Source organism: Pseudophryne corroboree, chromosome 2 (genome assembly GCF_028390025.1).
Source record: "Pseudophryne corroboree isolate aPseCor3 chromosome 2, aPseCor3.hap2, whole genome shotgun sequence".
Taxonomy (NCBI): domain Eukaryota; kingdom Metazoa; phylum Chordata; class Amphibia; order Anura; family Myobatrachidae; genus Pseudophryne; species Pseudophryne corroboree.
This window is the reverse complement of record NC_086445.1, coordinates 576,309,051-576,330,419: the sequence shown is the minus strand read 5'-3', so window position 1 is coordinate 576,330,419 and position 21,369 is coordinate 576,309,051. Positions and strand designations below refer to the sequence as shown.

The 21,369-nt window shown below is 47.9% G+C and overlaps 1 protein-coding gene across 1 annotated transcript in view; it reads right to left on the bottom strand.

Moving 5' to 3' along the window:
• Positions 1-14,540, bottom strand: part of LOC135002199 (protein argonaute-4) — a 223,367-nt gene extending 208,827 nt beyond the window's left edge. Inside the window, exon 1 of the mRNA XM_063951647.1 lies at positions 14,177-14,540. Coding sequence (XP_063807717.1) covers positions 14,177-14,522 — 346 coding nt within the window. The 5' untranslated portion in view covers positions 14,523-14,540. The remainder of the gene's footprint in view (positions 1-14,176) is intronic.
• Between the last annotated feature and the right edge of the window lie 6,829 nt (positions 14,541-21,369).

Genomic DNA, 21,369 nt, shown 5'->3' with positions numbered 1-21,369 from the left:
CCCCTCCCCCTCTTGGTCACGTGCAGTGACCAGGAGGGGGAGGGGGCACCGCCACGCTGCCTGTGGTAAGGCTCCGCTCTGTACAGGCAGGAAGCACCGTCCCCGTCAATTTACAAGTAGTTGGCTGCAGCGGCTTCACACGGGAGCCAGGCCGAGAGAGAAGACGTGTGCTGCGGGCGGGCGGTGACTCGCCAACACCGTGAACTGCAGCTCCCTCCCAACCCGATATCTGCCTCTCTCTCGGCTGCCTCCGGTGTGCTCTCCCGCGATCTGCAGAGGGAGAGCAGCGGTGACCGGCCAGGAACCTCACCTCCAGCCCCTGCTGTGCTCTGCCCCCATACCGCTGCTGGGGAGAAGAGCGGGCTGCACCAGTACCATCAGGTGTCCCCAGCATCCCTACGGACGCTCAGCTAGCGGGCCTGTGACAGGAGAGCCAGTTCCCGAGGTGGCCGGATTGGGTACACCCCCCCCTCAAACTTCTTCTCACTTCTTTTGCCTGACGGAAGCAGCGGTGACAGCGGCCCTGGTGGTGCGGAAGGTACGTGCTCTACCTGGCGCAGTGTGTATAACGGCGTGCTCTACCTGGCGCAGTGTGTATAACGGCGTGCTCTACCTGGCGCAGTGTGTATAACGGCGTGCTCTACCTGGCGCAGTGTGTATAACGGCGTGCTCTACCTGGCGCAATGTGTATAACGGCGTGCTCTACCTGGCGCAATGTGTATAACGGGGTGCTCTACCTGGCGCAATGTGTATAACGGGGTGCTCTACCTGGCGCAATGTGTATAACGGGGTGCTCTACCTGGCGCAATGTGTATAACGGTGTGCTCTACCTGCTGCAATGTGTATAACGGCGTGCTCTACCTGCTGCAATGTGTATAATGGCGTGCTCTACCTGGCGCAATGTGTATAACGGCGTGCTCTACCTGGCGCAATGTGTATAACGGCGTGCTCTACCTGGCGCAATGTGTATAACGGCGTGCTCTACCTGGCGCAATGTGTATAACGGCGTGCTCTACCTGGCGCAATGTGTATAACGGCGTGCTCTACCTGGCGCAATGTGTATAACGGCGTGCTCTACCTGGCGCAATGTGTATAACGGCGTGCTCTACCTGGCGCAATGTGTATAACGGCGTGCTCTACCTGGCGCAATGTGTATAACGGCGTGCTCTACCTGGCGCAATGTGTATAACGGGGTGCTCTACCTGGCGCAATGTGTATAACGGGGTGCTCTACCTGGCGCAATGTGTATAACGGCGTGCTCTACCTGGCGCAATGTGTATAACGGCGTGCTCTACCTGGCGCAATGTGTATAACGGCGTGCTCTACCTGGCGCAATGTGTATAACGGCGTGCTCTACCTGGCGCAATGTGTATAACGGCGTGCTCTACCTGGCGCAATGTGTATAACGGCGTGCTCTACCTGGCGCAATGTGTATAACGGCGTGCTCTACCTGGCGCAATGTGTATAACGGCGTGCTCTACCTGGCGCAATGTGTATAACGGCGTGCTCTACCTGGCGCAATGTGTATAACGGCGTGCTCTACCTGGCGCAATGTGTATAACGGCGTGCTCTACCTGGCGCAATGTGTATAACGGCGTGCTCTACCTGGCGCAATGTGTATAACGGCGTGCTCTACCTGGCGCAATGTGTATAACGGCGTGCTCTACCTGGCGCAATGTGTATAATGGCGTGCTCTACCTGGCGCAATGTGTATAACGGCGTGCTCTACCTGCTGCAATGTGTATAACAGCGTGCTCTACCTGGCGCAGTGTGTATAACGGCGTGCTGTACCTGGCGCAGTGTGTATAACGACGTGCTCTACCTGGCGCAGTGTATATAGGAGGTTCTACCTGGTGCAATGTGTATAAGCGGCACTACAGTGTGGTGTAATGCGAATTGGCACTATTATGTGGTCACGCCCCATCTCCATGAAGCCATGCCCCTAAATTTTTGCGCCGCGCCTGCGGCGCGCACCACCTGTTGTTTCGGATCTGGGAGGTGGAACTCCAATTCACTTTCTGCCAAAGGGCACCAAAATATCTAGTTAAAGCTCTGGGGCAGAGTGTCCTGCATGCTACACACCCCAGCAGCACTGTCACCCCATTCCCCCACCTTGCAACACTTCTGTAGTGTCCAAATAAGATTAATATGAATAAAAAACTTAATTCCGATGGGACCCAGAAAAGAACCGGTAGGACCCCAATTTTTAAAAGTTAGGGGTCCCTGGGACCCACTTTTTTTTGGGCTCAGCGCGATCACTGTATCAGTGTCTATTATTTTGGATAGTGATCATTGAGAGACTCTGAAGGTCTCTGCGACATAGGGACAGACATGGGTAGATTCCCTGTCTGTTCTCTAATCTTTTGTGTAATAAATTCACCTTAGCACTTAATTACACATATCCAAACAGGTGTCGGCGTTGTCGACGGAGACACCCTCACACACACATTTGCTCCATCTCCTCCTTAGGGGAGCCTTTTACTTCAGACATGTCGACACACACGTACCGACACACCACACACTCAGGGAATGCTCATCTGAAGACAATTCCCCCATTTGGAGAGATAGAGAGAGAATATGCCAGCACACACCCCAGCGCTATTAACCCAGGAATAACACAGTAACTTAATGTTAACCCAGTAGCTGCTGTTTTTATTGATTTTTGCGCCTAATTATGTGCCCCCCCTCTCTTTTTACCCTCTTCTACCGTGTAACTGCAAGGGAGAGGCTGGGGAGCTTCCTCTCAGCGGTGCAGTGGAGAAAAAACATGGCGCTGGTGAGTGCTGAGGAAGAAGCCCCGCCCCCTCGACGGCGGGCTTCTGTCCCGCTTTAATGTACAATTTTTTGGCGGGGGCTCATACATATATACAGTGCCCAACTGTATATATGCAAACTTTTGCCAAAGAGGTCTTTAATTGCTGCCCAGGGCGCCCCCCTGCGCCCTGCACCCTTACAGTGACCAGAGTATGTGGGTGTAGTGTGGGAGCAATGGCGCACAGCTGCAGTGCTGTGCGCTACCTCAGTGAAGACTGGAGTCTTCTGCCGCCGATTTCGAAGTCTTCTTGCTTCTTTCACCCGGCTTCTGTCTTCAGTCTCTGCGAGGGGGGCGGCGGCGCGGCTCCGGGATCGGACGACGAGGGTGAGATCCTGTGTACGATCCCTCTGGAGCTAATGGTGTCCAGTAGCCTAAGAAGCAGGACCTATCTGTAGAGAGTAGGGCTGCTTCTCTCCCCTCAGTCCCACGAAGCAGGGAGTCTGTTGCCAGCAGAGCTCCCTGAAAATAAAAAACCTAACAAAATACTTTCTTACAGCAAGCTCAGGAGAGCTCACTAAACAGCACCCAGCACGTCCGGGCACAGATTCAAACTGAGGTCTGGAGGAGGGACATAGAGGGAGGAGCCAGAGCACCCCAGAATCTAAATTCTTTCTTAAAGTACCCATGTCTCCTGCTGAGCCCATCTATTCCCCATGGTCCTTACGGAGTCCCCAGGATCCACTACGACGTTAGAGAAAATAATTTAAATAAGCCCTCACAATTGGGACCCATGTGATGAAGTCACGTGGCCGCGGTCCATGGGCCTGCATATTTGCGCAAATGTGTGCCAAGAACTTCAATTATACTCCATGTTAATTGTGAGGGTTTATTTAAATTATTTTTACTATCAGTGTTCTTAGTGCTAAGAGTGTGCATCTGCATCTCTCTTCCTCCAGCATAGTATAATTATTTGCCAGGTACAGGTACATGTGAATACAAGAGACACAAATTGTAAACTAGTTAAAAAGATCCCATTGAGAGTGTCACAGTATAGACTTCTATATTTGAGGACCGAAACATGTTTCACATTCAGGGGCAGATGTATTAAGCTTGGTGAAGTGATAAGTGGAAGGTGATAACGCACCAGCCAATCGCCCCCTGACTCCCATGTTACAGGCTGGGTTTGTAAAATGACAGTTAGGAGCTGATTGGCTGGTGCGTTATCACCTTCCACTTATCACTTCACCAGGCTTAACCCTGCCCCTATCCTATCCCTATGTCACTTGAACCTAATCACTCGCATCATAACAAACAGAGGTCACAACAGACCTCTACCGTTCCATCGCAGCTACGTGAAGCGTTCATGTGGGGAGGGGGTTATGCCCCCTACAGACTCGGCTAACCGCCACCGAGCAGCTTGATGGCTGATACGGCCGACCCGGCGGCGGGGTGGAGGTGACAGGGGAGTGAAGTTTCTTCAATCCCCCGTCACCCGGCTCCATAGCAGTGCATGCTAATATGGACGAGTTTGTCCATATTGGCCTGCATGAATAAGCGACCCGGCACCAACGATTAACGAGCGCGGGGCCGCGCATCATTCATCGTTTGTGCCTAAACACTGAATGATATGAACGAGCTCTCGTTTATTAATGAACAAGAACGTTCATATTGTTCGGTTGGATCTTCAAGTGTGTAGGGCCCTTTACATTTTAAAAAGGACAAGGGGCCTAATTCAGATCTGATCGCAGAAGCAAATTTGTTAGCAGTTGGGCAAAACCATGTGCACTGCAGGGGGGGGGGGCAGATATAACATGTGCAGAGAGTTAAGGGCCCCATACACTTATGCAACATGTCCGACCATCACCCCGGCAGCCTCCCGGGTGGCAGATTCGCCCAAAATACATCATATGCAAAAGGACAGCATACGATGTATCTTGTGTGATCCTAGCCATGCCTGCAGGATTGGACACGATTGCCAGTGCAGCACTGTCAATCTGGAGGATCCGATCCGATGCTCACGAAAACGCGCATCGGATTGGAAACACCTCCAAAATGCCCAATTTCATCCGATATATCGGGTCGAACGCCCAAAATCGGATGAAATCGGCCATTATCATTATAGTGTATGGGGCCCTTTAGATTTGGGTGGGGTGTGTTCAAACTGAAATCTAAATTGCAGTGTAAAAATAAAGCAGCCAGTGTTTACCCTGCACAGAAACAATATAACCCAGCCAAATCTAACTCTGCACATATCTTTCCCCCCTGCGGTGCACATGGTTTTGACTATTTGCTAACAAATTTGCTGCTGCGATCGATCTGAATTAGGCCCAATGGGGGGGCGGGGGGGGGTCATAGCAAGTTGATCGCACGCTAGCTGCTTTTAGCAGCATTGCACACGCTAAGCCGCCGCCCTCTGGGAGTGTATCTTAGCATAGCAGAATTGCGAACGAAAAAATAAGATTTTACTCACCGGTAAATCTATTTCTCGTAGTCCGTAGTGGATGCTGGGACTCCGTAAGGACAATGGGGAATAGCGGCTCCGCAGGAGACTGGGCACAACTAAAGAAAGCTTTAGGACTACCTGGTGTGCACTGGCTCCTCCCACTATGACCCTCCTCCAGACCTCAGTTAGGATACTGTGCCCGGAAGAGCTGACACAATAAGGAAGGATTTTGAATCCCGGGTAAGACTCATACCAGCCACACCAATCACACCGTATAACTCGTGATACTATACCCAGTTAACAGTATGAAATATAACTGAGCCTCTCAACAGATGGCTCAACAATAACCCTTTAGTTAGGCAATAACTATATACAAGTATTGCAGACAATCCGCACTTGGGATGGGCGCCCAGCATCCACTACGTACTACGAGAAATAGATTTACCGGTGAGTAAAATCTTATTTTCTCTGACGTCCTAAGTGGATGCTGGGACTCCGTAAGGACCATGGGGATTATACCAAAGCTCCCAAACGGGCGGGAGAGTGCGGATGACTCTGCAGCACCGAATGAGCAAACTCTAGGTCCTCCTCAGCCAGGGTATCAAACTTGTAGACTCTTGCAAAAGTGTTTGAACCCGACCAAGTAACAGCTCGGCAAATTTGTAAAGCCGAGACCCCTCGGGCAGCCGCCCAAGAAGAGCCCACTTTCCTCGTGGAATGGGCTTTTACAGTTTTAGGGTGCGGCAGTCCAGCCGCAGAATGTGCAAGTTGAATCGTGCTACAGATGCAGCGAGCAATAGTCTGCTTAGAAGCAGGAGCACCCAGATTGTTGGATGCATACAGGATAAATAGCGAGTCAGTTTTCCTGACTCCAGCCGTCCTGGAAACATTTTTCAGGGCCCTGACTACGTCCAGTAACTTGAAATCCTCCAAGTCCCAAGTAGCCGCAGGCACCACAATAGGTTGGTTCACATGAAAAACTGATACCACCTTAGGAAGGAATTGGAAACGAGTCCTCAATTCCGCCCTATCCATATAAAAAAATTAGATAAGGGCTTTTGCATGATAAAGCCGCTAATTCTGATACACGCCTGGCCGACGCCAAGGCCAACAGCATGACCACTTTCCACGTGAGGTATTTTAGCTCCACGGATTTAAGTGGCTCAACCCAATGCGACTTCAGGAAATCCAACACCACGTTGAGATCCCACGGTGCCACTGGAGGCACAAACGGGGGCTGAATATGCAGCACTCCCTTAACAAAAGTCTGAACTTCAGGTAGTGAAGTCAGTTCTATTTTGGAAGAAAATCGATAGAGCCGAAATCTGGACCTTAATGGAACCCAATTTTAGGCCCATAGTCACCCCTGACTGTAGGAAGTGCAGAAATCGACCTAGCTGAAATTCCTCCGTTGGGGCCTTCCTGGCCTCACAGCACGCAACATATTTCCGCCATATGCGGTGATAATGGTTTGCGTTCACTTCTTTCCTAGCTTTAATTAGCGTAGGGATAACTTCCTCCGGAATGCCCTTTTCCTTCAGGATCCGGCGTTCAACCTCCATGCCGTCAAACGCAGCCGCGGTACGTCTTGGAACAGACAGGCCCCCTGCTGCAGCAGGTCCTGTCTGAGTGGCAGAGGCCATGGGTCCTCTGAGATCATTTCTTGGAGTTCTGGGTACCAAGCTCTTCTTGGCCAATCCGGAACAATGAGTATAGTTCTTACTCCTCTCCTTCTTATTATTCTCATTACCCTGAGTATGAGAGGCAGAGAAAAGAACACATACACCGACTGGTACACCCACGGTGTTACCAGAGCGTCCACAGCTATCGCCTGAGGGTCCCTTGACCTGGCGCAATATCTTTTTGTTGAGGCGGGACGCCATCATGTCCACCTGTGGCCTTTCCCAATGGTGTACAATCATTTGGAAGACTTCTGGATGAAGTCCCCACTCTCCCGGGTGGAGGTCGTGTCTGCTGAGAAAGTCTGCTTCCCAGTTGTCCACTCCGGGAATGAACACTGTTGACAGTGCTAACACATGATTTTCCGCGCATCGGAGAATCCTTGTGGCTTCTGCCATCGCCATCCTGCTTCTTGTGCCGCCCTGTCGGTTTACATGAGCGACCGCCGTGATGTTGTCTGACTGGATCAGCACCGGCCGGTGTTGAAGCAGGGGTCTAGCCTGACTTAGGGCATTGTAAATGGCCCTTAGTTCCAGAATATTTTTGTGTAGGGAAGTCTCCTGACTTGTCCATAGTCCTTGGAAGTTTCTTCCCTGTGTGACTGCCCCCCAGCCTCGAAGGCTGGCATCCGTGGTCACCAGGACCCAGTCCTGTATGCCGAATCTGCGGCCCTCTAGAAGATGAGCACTCTGCAGCCACCACAACAGCGACACCCTGGCCCTTGGAGACAGGGTTATCCGCCGATGCATCTGAAGATGCGACCCGGACCACTTGTCCAACAGATCCCACTGGAAGATCCTTGCATGGGACCTGGCGAATGGAATTTCTTCGTAAGAAGCTACCATCTTTCCCAGGGCTCGCGTGCATTGATGCACCGACACCTGTATTTGTATTAGGAGGTCTCTGTCTAGAGACGACAACTCCTTGGACTTCTCCTCCGGGAGAAACTTTTTTTTCTTGTTCTGTGTCCAGAACCATACCCAGGAACAGTAGACGCGTCGTAGGAACCAGCTGCGACTTTGGAATATTCAGAATCCAGCCGTGCTGTTGTGGCACTTCCCGAGATAGTGCTACTCCGACGAACAACTGCTCCCTGGACCTCGCCTTTATAAGGAGATCGTCCAAGTACGGGATAATTATTTTGGCCATTACCTTGGTAAATACCCTCGTGCCGGGGACAGACCAACGGCAACGTCTGGAATTGGTAATGACAAACCTGTACCACAATTTTGAGGTACTCCTGGTGAGGAGGGTAAATAGGGACATGCAGGTAAGCATCCTTGATGTCCAGTGATACCATGAAATTCTCCAGGCTTGCAATAATCGCCCTGAGCGATTCCATTTTGAACTTGAACCTTCGTATATAAGTGTTCAAGGATTTCAATTTTAGAATGGGTCTCACCGAACCGTCTGGTTTCGGTACCACAAACATTTTGGAATAGTGACCCCGGCCTTGTTGAAGGAGGGTACCTTGATTTCACCTGCTGGAAGTACAGCTTGTGAATTGCCGCCAGTACTACCTCCCTTTCTCCGAGGGCAGCAGGCAAGGCTGATGTGAGGTAACGGCAAGGGGGAGTCGCCTCGAACTCCAGCTTGTATCCCTGTGATACTACTTGCAGAACCTAAGGATCCACCTGTGGGCAAGCCCACTGGTCCCTGAAGTTCCCGAGACGCGCCCCCACCGCACCTGTCTCCACCTGTGGAGCCCCAGCGTCATGCGGTGGACTCAGAGGAAGCGGGGGAAGATTTTTGATCCTGGGAACTGGCTGTCTGGTGCAGCTTTTTCCTTCTTCCCTTGTCTCTGTGCAGAAAGGAAGCGCCTTTGACCCGCTTGCTTTTCTGAAGCCGAAAGGACTGTACCTGAAAATACGGTGCTTTCTTAGGCTGTGAGGAAACCTGAGGTAAAAAAATTTCTTCCCAGCTGTTGCTGTGGATACGAGGTCCCAGAGACCATCCCCAAACAATTCCTCACCCTTATAAGGCAGAATCTCCATGTGCCTTTTAAAGTCAGCATCACCTGTCCACTGCCGGGTCTCTAATACCCTCCTGGCAGAATGGACATTGCATTAATTCTGGATGCCAGCCGGCAAATATCCCTCTGTGCATCCCTCATATATAAGACGACGTCTTTAATATGCTCTATGTTAGCAAAATATTATCCCTGTCTAGGGCATTAATATTATCTGACAGGGTATCAGACCACGCTGCAGCAGCACTATTCATGCTGAGGCAATTGCAGGTCTCAGTATAGTACCTGAGTGTGTATATACAGACTTCAGGATAGCATCCTGCTTTTTATCAGCAGGCTCCTTCAAAGTGGCCGTATCCTAAGACGGCAGTGCCACCTTTTTTGACAAACGTGTGAGCGCCTTATCCACCCTAGGGGATATCTCCTAACGTGACCTATCCTCTGGCGGGAAAGGGTACGCCAGCAGTAACTTTTTAGAAATTACCAGTTTCTTATCGGGGGAACCCACGCTTCTTTACACACTTCATTCACTCATCTGATGGGGGAACAAAACACTGGCTGCTTTTTCTCCCCAAACATAAAACCCCTTTTATGTGGTACTTGGGTTCATGTCAGAAATGTGTAACTAATTTTTCATTGCCGAGATCATGCAACGGATGTTCCTAGTGGATTGTGTATATGTCTCAACCTCGTCGACACTGGAGTCAGACTCCGTGTCGACATCTGTGTCTGCCATCTGAGGTAACGGGCGTTTTTTGAGCCCCTGATGGCCTTTGAGACGCCTGGGCAGGCGCGGGCTGAGAAGCCGGCTGTCCCACAGCTGTTACGTCATCCAGCCTTTTATGTAAGGAGTTGACATTGTCGGTTAATACCTTCCACCTATCCATCCACTCTGGTGTCGGCCCCACAGGGGGCGACATCCCATTTATCGGCCTCTGCTCCGCCTCCACGTAACCTTCCTCATCCAACATGTCGACACAGCCGTACCGACACACCGCACACACACAGGGAATGCTCTGACTGAGGACAGGACCCCACAAAGTCCTTTGGGGAGACAGAGAGAGAGTATGCCAGCACACACCAGAGCGCTATATAATGCAGGGATTAACTCTATAACCGAGTGATTTTTCCCCCAATAGCTGCTTGTATACACATATTGCGCCTAAATTTAGTGCCCCCCCCCCCTCTCTTTTTAACTTTTGGAGCCTGAAAACTACAGGGGAGAGCCTGGGGAGCTGTCTTCCAGCTGCACTGTGAAGAAAAAATGGCGCCAGTGTGCTGAGGGAGATAGCCCCGCCCCTTTTTCGGCGGACTTTTCTCCCGCTTTTTTCATGGATTCTGGCAGGGGTAATTTATCACATATATAGCCCTGGGACTATATATTGTGATGATTTGCCAGCCAAGGTGTTTATATTGCTGCTCAGGGTGCCCCCCCCAGCGCCCTGCACCCATCAGTGACCGGAGTGTGAGGTGTGCATGAGGAGCAATGGCGCACAGCTGCAGTGCTGTGCGCTACCTTGTTGAAGACCGAGGTCTTCTGCCGCCGATTTTCCGGACCACTTCTTGCTTCTGGCTCTGTAAGGGGGACGGCGGCGCGGCTCCGGGACCGAACGATCGAGGTCGGGTCCTGTGTTCGATCCCCCTGGAGCTAATGGTGTCCAGTAGCCTAAGAAGCCCAAACTATCTCCAGTCAGGTAGGTTCGCTTCTTCTCCCCTTAGTCCCTCGCTGCAGTGAGTCTGTTGCCAGCAGATCTCACTGTAAAATAAAAAAACTAAAATATACTTTCTTTCTAGGAGCTCAGGAGAGCCCCTAGTGTGCATCCAGCTCAGCCGGGCACAAGATTCTAACTGAGGTCTGGAGGAGGGTCATAGTGGGAGGAGCCAGTGCACACCAGGTAGTCCTAAAGCTTTCTTTAGTTGTGCCCAGTCTCCTGCGGAGCCGCTATTCCCCATGGTCTTACGGAGTCCCAGCATCCACTTAGGACGTCCGAGAAATTAGCAGAATTGCGAATAGAAATTTCTTAACTGTTTCTGAGTAGCTCCAGACCTACTCACAGATTGCGATCAGCTCAGGCCGTTTCGTTCCTGGTTTGACATCACACACACGCCCAGCGATCGGCCAGCCACTCCCCCGTTTCTCCTGACACTCCCGCGTTTTTGCCCGACACGCCTGCGTTTTTCCGCACACTCCCTGAAAACGGTCAGTTTCCGCCCAGAAACACCCACCTCCTGTCAATCACTTCAACAATGAAAAGTCTTTGTTCGGACGTGAGTAAATCTACTACATTTTGTGCTAAAATACTTAGCGCATGCGCACTGCGTATCATGCGCATTTCTGCCTTAATCGCTCCGTTGCGAAAATCAGCATCGAGCGATCAACTCGGAATGACCCCCAATGTTTTTTTTGATAGACACTGAGAAATTCCTTTTCCAGAGATGAAACTGACAACACAGGCCATAAAAGAAATAAAACCCCCATAAAATATACAGACTGTCAGGTTTAAAAATGCGTATCAATGTTACAGGCAGGGCTGAACAAATCCCATTCACCAGGTTGCTATGGAGACAAAGAAATGCACCATGGCAGACAAGCATGTACCATACCAATGCAGCTGGAAACTTAGAACTAGTCCACTGTGTTTAATACCTACCAGGCACACTGATCCATAATACAGTTCTATTACAGCAATAAGAAGGTAAACCCCAGCAGACACTTCTAATGCTTCTGGTTGTTATACTGCTAACGGAAACAATTTGTGCTTTATGACTGTTGCACATTCTGTGGGAGCAGTACAGCTAGACTAGAGTGTGGTTTGGGGATACAGGTCCGTCCAGGTCAAAATATAGCCGTACAAAATACTTCTACTACTGAGAAATGAATGACAAATGCCCTAATTAGGTAAATGTACAGAACACAACTGTATACACAATTTGTTTTAAAGCAAAACTCAATATACACATTGCAAATCAATTATTCTTTTCACGTTTCAATCGTGTGCTTTCTTTTGGGATTTTAGGGTGAAAGCCAATTGTTCTGTGGGTGTCCACAGGAACGATTCAATTGTCCCCTCCGTTGGGAACGCATGCCCTGTGTGCGTGCGGGTGTTGTATGGTATGCCGGTGGTCGGGCTCCCGGCGACCAGCATACCGGCGCTGGGAGCTCGACCGCCGGCATACCGACAGTGGCGAGCGCAAATGAGCCCCTTGCGGGCTCGCTACACTCGCAACACTATTTTATTCTCCCTCCAGGGGGGGCGTGGACCCCCACGAGGGAGAATAGGTGTCTTATGCCGGCTGTCGGGATCCCGGCGCCGGTATACTGTGCTCCAGGATCCCCACAGCCGGCATACTGAAGACAACCCGTGCGTGCCCATTAGTGCCAGGTTTAGCCGCACAAAGCAAATAAACCATTCTTGTCCAGGATAAGGAGCTCACAAGCAAACTAGTGTTTTCACACATTTCAGCTAGCACCTCAGGAGGCTGAGAGCTGAAATGCGCCACAGCCGGCTAGATGTGTGCCCCGAATGGAGCAACAATTGAATTGCTTTGTTGAGCACCATCTAGTGGCAGCTGGGAAGAGTGTTAAGGAACACTATTTCCCCCCATGTAGGGAAAGATTCAATTGTTTTACCCCACAGCTACCACCATGGGGCGCAAAACAGAGCAAGTCAATTGTTGCTGTTTAGATGCCCAGTAGCCGCGGGGCTGACATTTTTTTCTCGCAGCCTCCTGAGGTGCGAAAAAAAAACGTGTGGAAACTCGGCAGTTTTGACGCCCAAAGCAGGGAGTTTAGATGGGTTTAACCATTTTTGGCGGCTAAACCCGGTCTGTTTGGGTGAGACATGTACGATGTGCATAGGCACCCAAACACAATTTAATTGTAACAACTTTTTGGGCGTCTAAACAATCCCGTTTAGAGTGGATTTTTAGATGCCCAAAACAATTGAATCAACCTCATATCGGAGCTATTCAATTTTCTCCGACAGATACCCATTAGCTGCAAGTCACATTTTTTTCTCTTGCAGCAACTGGAGAGGAGTGTGTTTTAGGCTATATACTACCTTTAGTAATCTACACAAGTTAAACTAAATTTTAAACATTTGGCAGCCCTTGAAAGCTATCCAAGACACTCTTCAAAACAGATATCTGCTATGCACTGCGCAATTCTATATTTAAACACACCAATGGTTACTAAAGTTAAAAATAAATCCATTTTTTAAATAAAAGGGTGTACTCAATCTTGTACCGAACAAGTGAACCAAACATGCGCCTCTGTGCACTGCAGCAAAAGCCTTAACTGGCTGATCGTGTTTATTAAATACACATCTGAAATATAAGAATAGCAATTTTGTATTAAGTGCCAAGAGAGCAAACATTACATTTCTAACAGTTTAAAAGCATTGGTTACAGGCCATATTAAGATGAAGTCCAGAAACAGCGATATTCTGAAAGCATAATGATGATGCATGCATACACCACCTTGAGTAAGAGTATTTGCAAGTACAAGGAAGTAAAGACACAACAAATAGGAAACACAAACGCTACTTGTGGGCAGACATTGAGCAATCTTTTGAACATGATTATTGCACAAAAAGAACTAGGGATGCATCGGTTGCATTAAGTTCATCTTTGTGCACAGGAGGAAAGTGCGGAAATAGTGTTTTCTTAAAAATATCCAAGACCAATAACCTATATTCTCACAGAAAACGCTATCCGTGGCAACACAGCTGTCAAAACAAAAAAAAAAAACAAATGTTTACTGCGGGCACCAGCCCTCTTCCTCTAAGCAGCATGCATATTTGTTATATAAATAATAAAAGTCACACTATATAACAGACTAGACTGCATGTGCTGTAGCCCTAGTAAGAATCCAGTCCCCATGTACACATGCAGAGCTGCTGCCAGAACAACACACGACCCTAGCACGGCCAGCCCGGCAGACCTTTAAATGTGTCCATAGTGCGAGTGACCAACATGCGGCGGCGGGAGAGGAGCCAGTCCCGGTCACTATACACACAGCAGCAGCCACTAGGGCTCATAGTCCCTACATGTCCCCGAGTTACCCCAATGCATCACAGTCCTAGCATAACAATGCCCCAAACCTGTTACTACCCCCCCCCCCCCCCCCCCCCAACACACACATACCAGCGCATTCATCCCCCCACACCCATATATACTGTATACATACGTACGTACACACACACAGGGCGCCCCCGCCTGAAGGTGAGCAGCAGCCGCCACCCCCCTTTATTTCCTCCCGATTAAATCAACCTGGCCCAGGTGAGGCCTAGCCACCCCGGCGCTGCCGTGCCCAGAACGCAGCACTCACCGGGCCCCACCGCCTCCATCTCCGCAGCAGTCCTCTCCGGGAGTCTCTTTTTCTCCGGAATATTTGCTCCGGGTGGGGGTCCCTCCACGGACGGAATCGGGTGGGATGGGAGGAAGCAGCCGAGCGCCGGGGCCTCAGCTGCTGGGTGCGGGTGGCGCCGGCCCGGGCGCAAGGAGCTGGCGCTGGGCTCTGTTGCTGCCACACACCGGGGGCGAATAGGAAGATCCGCGAGTTCTGTTCTCCCGGACTGCGTCGGCGATACCGTATAGACTGGGGAGAGCGGGGGATACTGAGCGTGTGAGCTGGGGCCGCGCTGGTGCGTTGCGGGGGCGCGCTGCGGGTGCATGGGGGCCGGGAGCGAGCAGGGATGAGATAGACAGAGGGAGAGAGCGCGCAGACTAGCACATGCAGATATTATTATACAGCATGTTACATGAGGATTATAGCCATGGATAGTTACGGTATTCAGTCTCTAGGTCGACCACAATTAGGTCGACATGTATTATGTGGACATGCTTCCTAGGTCGACATGAGTTTTTCACAGTTTTTTTTAACTTTTTCATACTGTACCATTCCAAATCATAGTCCACGTGGATTGTAATCTGTGCCGAACCCAGTGTTAGCGGAACGAGACACCTTGCTCGAAGCATGGCGAGCGAAGCCAGCCATGCGAGGGGACACGGTGCAATAACTGGGGTTCCAGGTCACTCTACGAAGAAAACAACACCAATTGTTTTAAAAAAATCTAGTCAGATTGCTTAGATTTTAAACACGGATCTCTCCGTGTGTACCCCCCTTTAGATTTGGGTCTGTTATTTTGTTTCTGTGCAGGGTAAATACTGGCTGCTTTATTTCTACACTGCAGTTTAGATTTCAGTTTGAACACACCCCACCCAAATCTAACTCTCTCTGCACATGTTATATCTGCCCCACCGGCACTGCACATGGGGGTCATTCCGAGTTGATCGTAGCGGTGCTACATTTAGCACAGCTACGATCATTCACACTGACAGTGAACAAGCCTATTCTATGGTGAAACGGTCCGTTTGGTTCAGTGGGATCTAGTGGGACTGCGCAGCCCACTCCCAGAGAAGGAATACTACGGTTTAGTAAGAGCCCATTTAGGGCAACAAGATATACCATATCTTTTTTATTATCATTCCATTTTCCTTTTTTTTTTATCTATCTAGGGACCTCCTTTTGTTTATGTGCTTTAATTTGTTAGAGGAGCAAAACTGTGATGGATATATCTATGCAATCTAAACATATCACCAGTCTTTATTCTCAAAGCAGCAATTTACATAATACTTTATCCTGTTTCTTTTAAATAGAAAATCAGTGTGTGTTTATTTTGTTGATTTCCTGTTACTTTTTTTTTTTACAATTTAATTTGATATTTAAATTTGGTTACAACAGTGCACAGAAGGTTGCTCTGCACTAGGGACGAGAAAAAAACTCCTTTTTCAGTAAAAAGTAAAAAATCTTATTTACAAGGTGGAGCAAGGATTTCTCCCTTTTTTTGGTATCAAACCTGTGTCAAAGTCAGAAAAATATCTCTATGCACACTGCCATATTTGCACCTCACACAGGTCTGCGCTGCGCATGCGTGCGCTCTCCCGTGCGTGCGCATACTCGCTGTTGCGGGCACCCGCGGGCGCGCGGTATGTGCATTTACGGTAGAGTTCATGTGTTCGTAGCGTGCGACTCAATCGTTACATATTTTCACTATATAATGTATTTTGTAGATCATGGTCCCTTTGATAGATTCTGAAAGTTTGGTTAATGTAGAATGTTCATGAACAGAGAAATCCCCCTTTGTTTGATACGAAGGGTCAGACAGGAGTAATACAGTGGTGTTTAGTATCCATCGGAAGAGTATCTAATTAGCAATATTCCGGTGTTGGTTTGAAGCGGATTAATCGCTCGTGCGAATAGTTATGGACATAAGAAGTTTATGAACATTTACTGTATTTGCACTTACTTATCCATGCGGCGGGAAACCCAGTTTCCCTCCCACCTGAGCTGTTGGAAATAGTCACAGCCCACCTGTATGAATCAACCTATGACCTTTTGTTATAATGCGAGGAGGAATTCCTGTGTCCAATGAACAATGAGATTGTAGGGACCATTGAATTGTATTGTGTGTGGGGCATAAATAGACAAGCCGATCACATCCAGCTCACTCTTCAACGGTTATCATTGCTGAAAATCGGGAGCTGGATGTCCAGAGGCGCATGCGATCGTTTCCTTTGTGCGTAAGTTTTCTCCGCAATCATATTGTCTTTCTTGTTGTTATGGGCCATATCTCTCTCTCTCTTCTCCTCTTTCTCTCGTATTCTCTTAAAACGTAATAGTATCGTATTGTATTTTCTGTGTAGTTATCTGGTTAGGTAGTCTATGTTATATTGTAGTGTATGACTTGTATTGTATTAATTCTTTTGCAAGTATAACATTCATAATATATATATATTAGGCGTTGGACCCTAAGCACGGTATCTGTGTATTTCTTATAGTGTTAAGTATTCTCAGAGCGTCGGTGACGCTCAAACAGCTTTTAAGTTAATAAGGTTACACTGTGTTGCATCTACACCCTATCTCTACACTAAGGTTTTACAGCATATTACATTGTTTATGGTTTAGATATAAAGGTTTAACATTGTGAGCGTCTGCGCCGCTCGTGATCTCCTCGTGGTCTCGAGCGTCCGCTACGCTGATAGCGTAGCATTACGGTAGTCGCTCACCTATAAGTGTGCCCGATACCAACAGCGTATTCTCGTGAGCGTCTGTATCGCTCGAGCAGCCCGCTCCCGATACAGCGTCCGTTACGCTATAGTGAACCATTACGTTAGTCAGCAGCCAATAGCGTGCCTGCCTGTGATCTCTTGGCCGTGAGCGAACGTGACGCTTGAGCGTCTCGACCACGGCTAAGCGATTGTTACGCAGCGAGCGTACCCTTACGGTACTCCATACGTAAATAGCGTACAGTGTTCTTAGACCTCATAAAGGGTTTTATATAAGATAAATATTTAGCTTTATCAATTGGGGGCTCGTCCTGTCCTTCACATATCTCTGCTAGGTAATTTCAGCAGACATTATCCATCAGCAAAGGGCGGGAGATCATATTCTTCGCAGTGCTGACGGGATAAGCGTCTGCTTCGCTTAGTAAAGGGTGCTGAAGGAATCCGGAACCGGAGGTAAGAACAACACACTAGTGTCTTTTAAAACTGTTTATTTCTGTCTTGCGTACACACGCACATATCTGCATTTCTTTTTCATTCGTGTATTTTCATATATCACTCTCCTGTTTGCCATTTTATAATTGATAAAACGTGCTAAGAGAGATTTGTCGCTATTTCATAGTTAAAGTGTAAAAGTAATGCGTTAAGGGATAAAGTGTAAAGCACACGCAGCTCTACCTAAAGGTAAAAGGAGAGATTGGTGTGTTGCGCGGTAGACGATTGAGGATCATCTACATTGATAAACGTGTTAGTTGTGTTACGGTGGACATTGGTTTTGTGTACACGTGTCTCTAACAAAGGGCTGAGACTCGCGTACGCAAAGGCCGACGCACGCAGCGTAAATTACGCAACGGAGCGTCTGGGTACGCCCACGTAACTCAAGTCACACGACAGTGTTGATTTTTAAGTAGCGCAACAGGCGATAAGTAGCGCAACAGGCGATAAATAGCGCAACAGGCGATAAGTAGTGCAACAGGCGATAAATAGCGCAAATCTATTTTAAATCCGAAATTTAAATTAACAGATCCTTCTCCAAATTTACAACACATCTGGTTTAAAGAAAATTTCTGCGCAGAAATAGAAATAGAAACAAAAGTGTACATGTGATGAGTGAGTGTTTTGCAATTATATAAGTTTTACAATTTTGGGGATTGAACCACAGAAATCATCGAGTTCTCGTGAAGGTACATACATGTAAGTGACGTGCATGGTGGCTAGGGAGGCATCCCTGGTTAAACATAAAATTTGAGCATTAGAGTGTAGCAGACCAGGAGGTCATACTGTAACAGACCAGGAGGTCAGACCAGGAGGTCGCATAACAGACCAGGAGGTCCAGGTACAGCAGACAAGGAAGTCCGCTATAGAGACAAGTAGCACAACACCAAGAAGGGTTGGTGCGGAACCCATATAGGCCATTAAGCTCTGGCTGAAGGAATTCGCAGCCGAAATTTTCGATTCCACTGGTCGCTCCGCACATAAGATTAGTTGCTTATGTGCTGAACGATTGTACCGCACGTAATTGTGTGCATTAGTAAACCTGACCGGTACTATTTGTGTACGAAGGTCATAAACGCTATTTGTACATTTTAACGTGATTTGTGAAATTTTTTTATTTTAAGGGAAGTTCGCTGGTCACTCAGGAACTATCCAACAACCGATACTTGCTGGGGAACGCGCCCCAGTAAATAAAGGTTCACAGGGGCCCTAGGTTGGGTACAACAGCTCTGGATACAGGGATTGTGTTACTGGCCAACGTGGGCGAGAAGTGAGTGGAGTACTCGGTAAACTTCACCGCCAGCCTGCCCCGGACATCTTGGTTTTTGTAAGGGTTCGCTGAAGAAAAGCAACACCTGCAAGTTATGGGGGCCAGTTGTTCAGGTAGGGGGCGATCAACCTCGGTTCGGGTTGATTTAGTAAACCGACCAATCGGGTCGGCCAGGTATGTAATGTGTGAAAAATACGGTTCACACACAGAGGTTTTATGTGATGAATGGGAAAGAATGACTGTACATGACGGGGAGAAATTCCCAAGAATAGGTAGCTTTAGCCCAGAAGTGTTACTAAATCTAAGGAGAAGGATAGGTCTGATTGAACCAGCAAAGAGACGGATCAAACATTATGATTGTTTAAAGTTATGGCAACAGGAAAGTGAAATGCAAAGAGAGCTAACTGACATATCTGACTCTCATCTTGGGAGGAGAGATGTGGCAATGGAGAGGATTATGGTTGCGGAGAAAGGCACAATGTTGAACAATAAAAACGCACTTAGCAACTGTAGTATAGATGATAAGAATAAGTGTAATAAACATAACGATGATAATTGTAATGCTGTTAAATGTACAACTATTAACCCGTGCAAGTTGCACCCCATGTCAAACTTCCCTCAGGAATACGAGCAAGAAAGTGAACCCAACACGATGTCGGCAACTCTTCCAGCAGCCATCACACAAGACATCCAGGTGGACGCGACCAAATCGGTAAAGGCAATAATCAAACCCCCTAACGGAGGGTCAGGTGAGGTCGTGTCCACAGGTACGTACAATGTTTTATATCACGCACAAACAAATGTACCCCATATTGTAAGACCAAAACAAGGTGATGTAATTGAGTTTAGTCCTGTCAAGGTGATCACAGTCCCCAATGGGAAGACTGACGATCAGGGAACCATTCCCGTCCAGGACAGTGCAATGCGCTGTCCCTGGTCCCGGACCGACTTGAGATCAATTATGTCCGAATTTCCTGATCCAAGGAAAAATCTAGTCGCATGTCAAAGGTTCATTAAAGAACTAGGAAACTCAACAGAACCCACCAACAAAGATTGGCGGACAGTGCTGAGGGCATGTTTGCCCTCCGGTGTTGACTCTGCGACATTTATTACTGATTGTCAATTAGACACAGAAGTACCTCAAACGGAGGAACACAATCAGGAATGTATTAAGCAGATAAACCAACAGTTGGAAGTATATTTCCCTGCCATTGTCAAGTGGAATGAAATCTTCTCCATAAGACAAAACGAAAGGGAAAGTATTTCCAATTATTTCAATCGAGCACTGCAAGTAATGGCTAGGAACACTGGGATCACAGACATCAAAACATGCGCACAGCATAGAGAAATAGCGGTTAAGGTATTAATGAATGGTTTAAAGGAGGTATTGAGAACAAGGGTACAGACCACCAACCCAAACTGGAGAAATATCTCAGTGGCCGCATTAAGAGAGGCCGCTATTGATATTGATCGAAATATCACCAGATACAGAGAGTCACAAAGTGATAAATTAATGGCCGCAAGTATACAGGCCCTAACCACAAGACCACTCCAGCATAAGCCCCAAACCCCTGCGAGAAATTCAAATGTGGAAATCTGTTACAATTGCCAGAAGGAAGGTCATTTTGCAAGAGATTGTAGATCAGGAAGTAGACAAAAGTCACATCAGCCCCCTAGACAACGACATAATCATGGTATCCAAGGAATCAGGGAAGCACAGGGAAAACGGTTGATGGCGATGAACATCCGAGCGTTTGGGGAGGCATCAAATCAACCAAGACCTCAGGTCATTGACACTTGGAGGAAACCCAGGGTTTGTTATCATTGTAGAAGAGAAGGGCATTATGCCAGCAACTGTAATAACCCACATAAAGTCAGAACCCCTAGACCAAGAAATGAGCAAAATTAAAACACACACAATTATAAACAGGGATCATATAGGAAGAATTTTGAGCCACACCCATAATGTGCAATCAAGAAAGGTGATCATTAGGACTGATGGTAAGCCTGAGGTTATAGTTAATAAATTGGGAGGTCATTCCCTGAAGACACAGGAATGACCGGGTGAAACGTTGTAAATGTATGTTTCTTTTTCTCTCTCCCCATCTCTGACGATTATTGGTAGGATTCAAACATTGCATATATACTTGGTCTTTGCAGAAGTCTACCAAACCCCAGCATGACCTATCCGCACCAATGTATTCTGGCCAGATACAGACAGTGGAATATGGAAGTGCTGGGGGGAGGGACTGCGCAAGGAAACCATTGGACATGTAGATATGACAGCCTGATGATCTGACAATGTTTTAGAAAACGTTTATGTTTGAAAAATGTTTTTTTCCCTGTTGTTCTCTGTTGATTTATGTGATATATACATATATGAATTGTTCTCTCTCTCTTTTTTTTTTTTTTTTTTTTTTTCTCTCTTCTTTCTCATGTTTTCATGTTTTAAAGATGGTATGTCACACCTCAGTTAGACAAATGGTAATGCAAGATTTTTTTGCTCCTTACAGAGAGATCGCTGGTTTGGAAGGAATATTGCATCACCGGAATGTTCGTTTGGAAGACTGAGAGACAGCACCTTTGAGATGACAGCAGAACAAGAAGAACAACAAGACTAGAGAACTTAATTATCGTAACAAGTTTCTCTCCCCCTCAAACTGTTTTCCTGTACCCCCATTACAAATTTC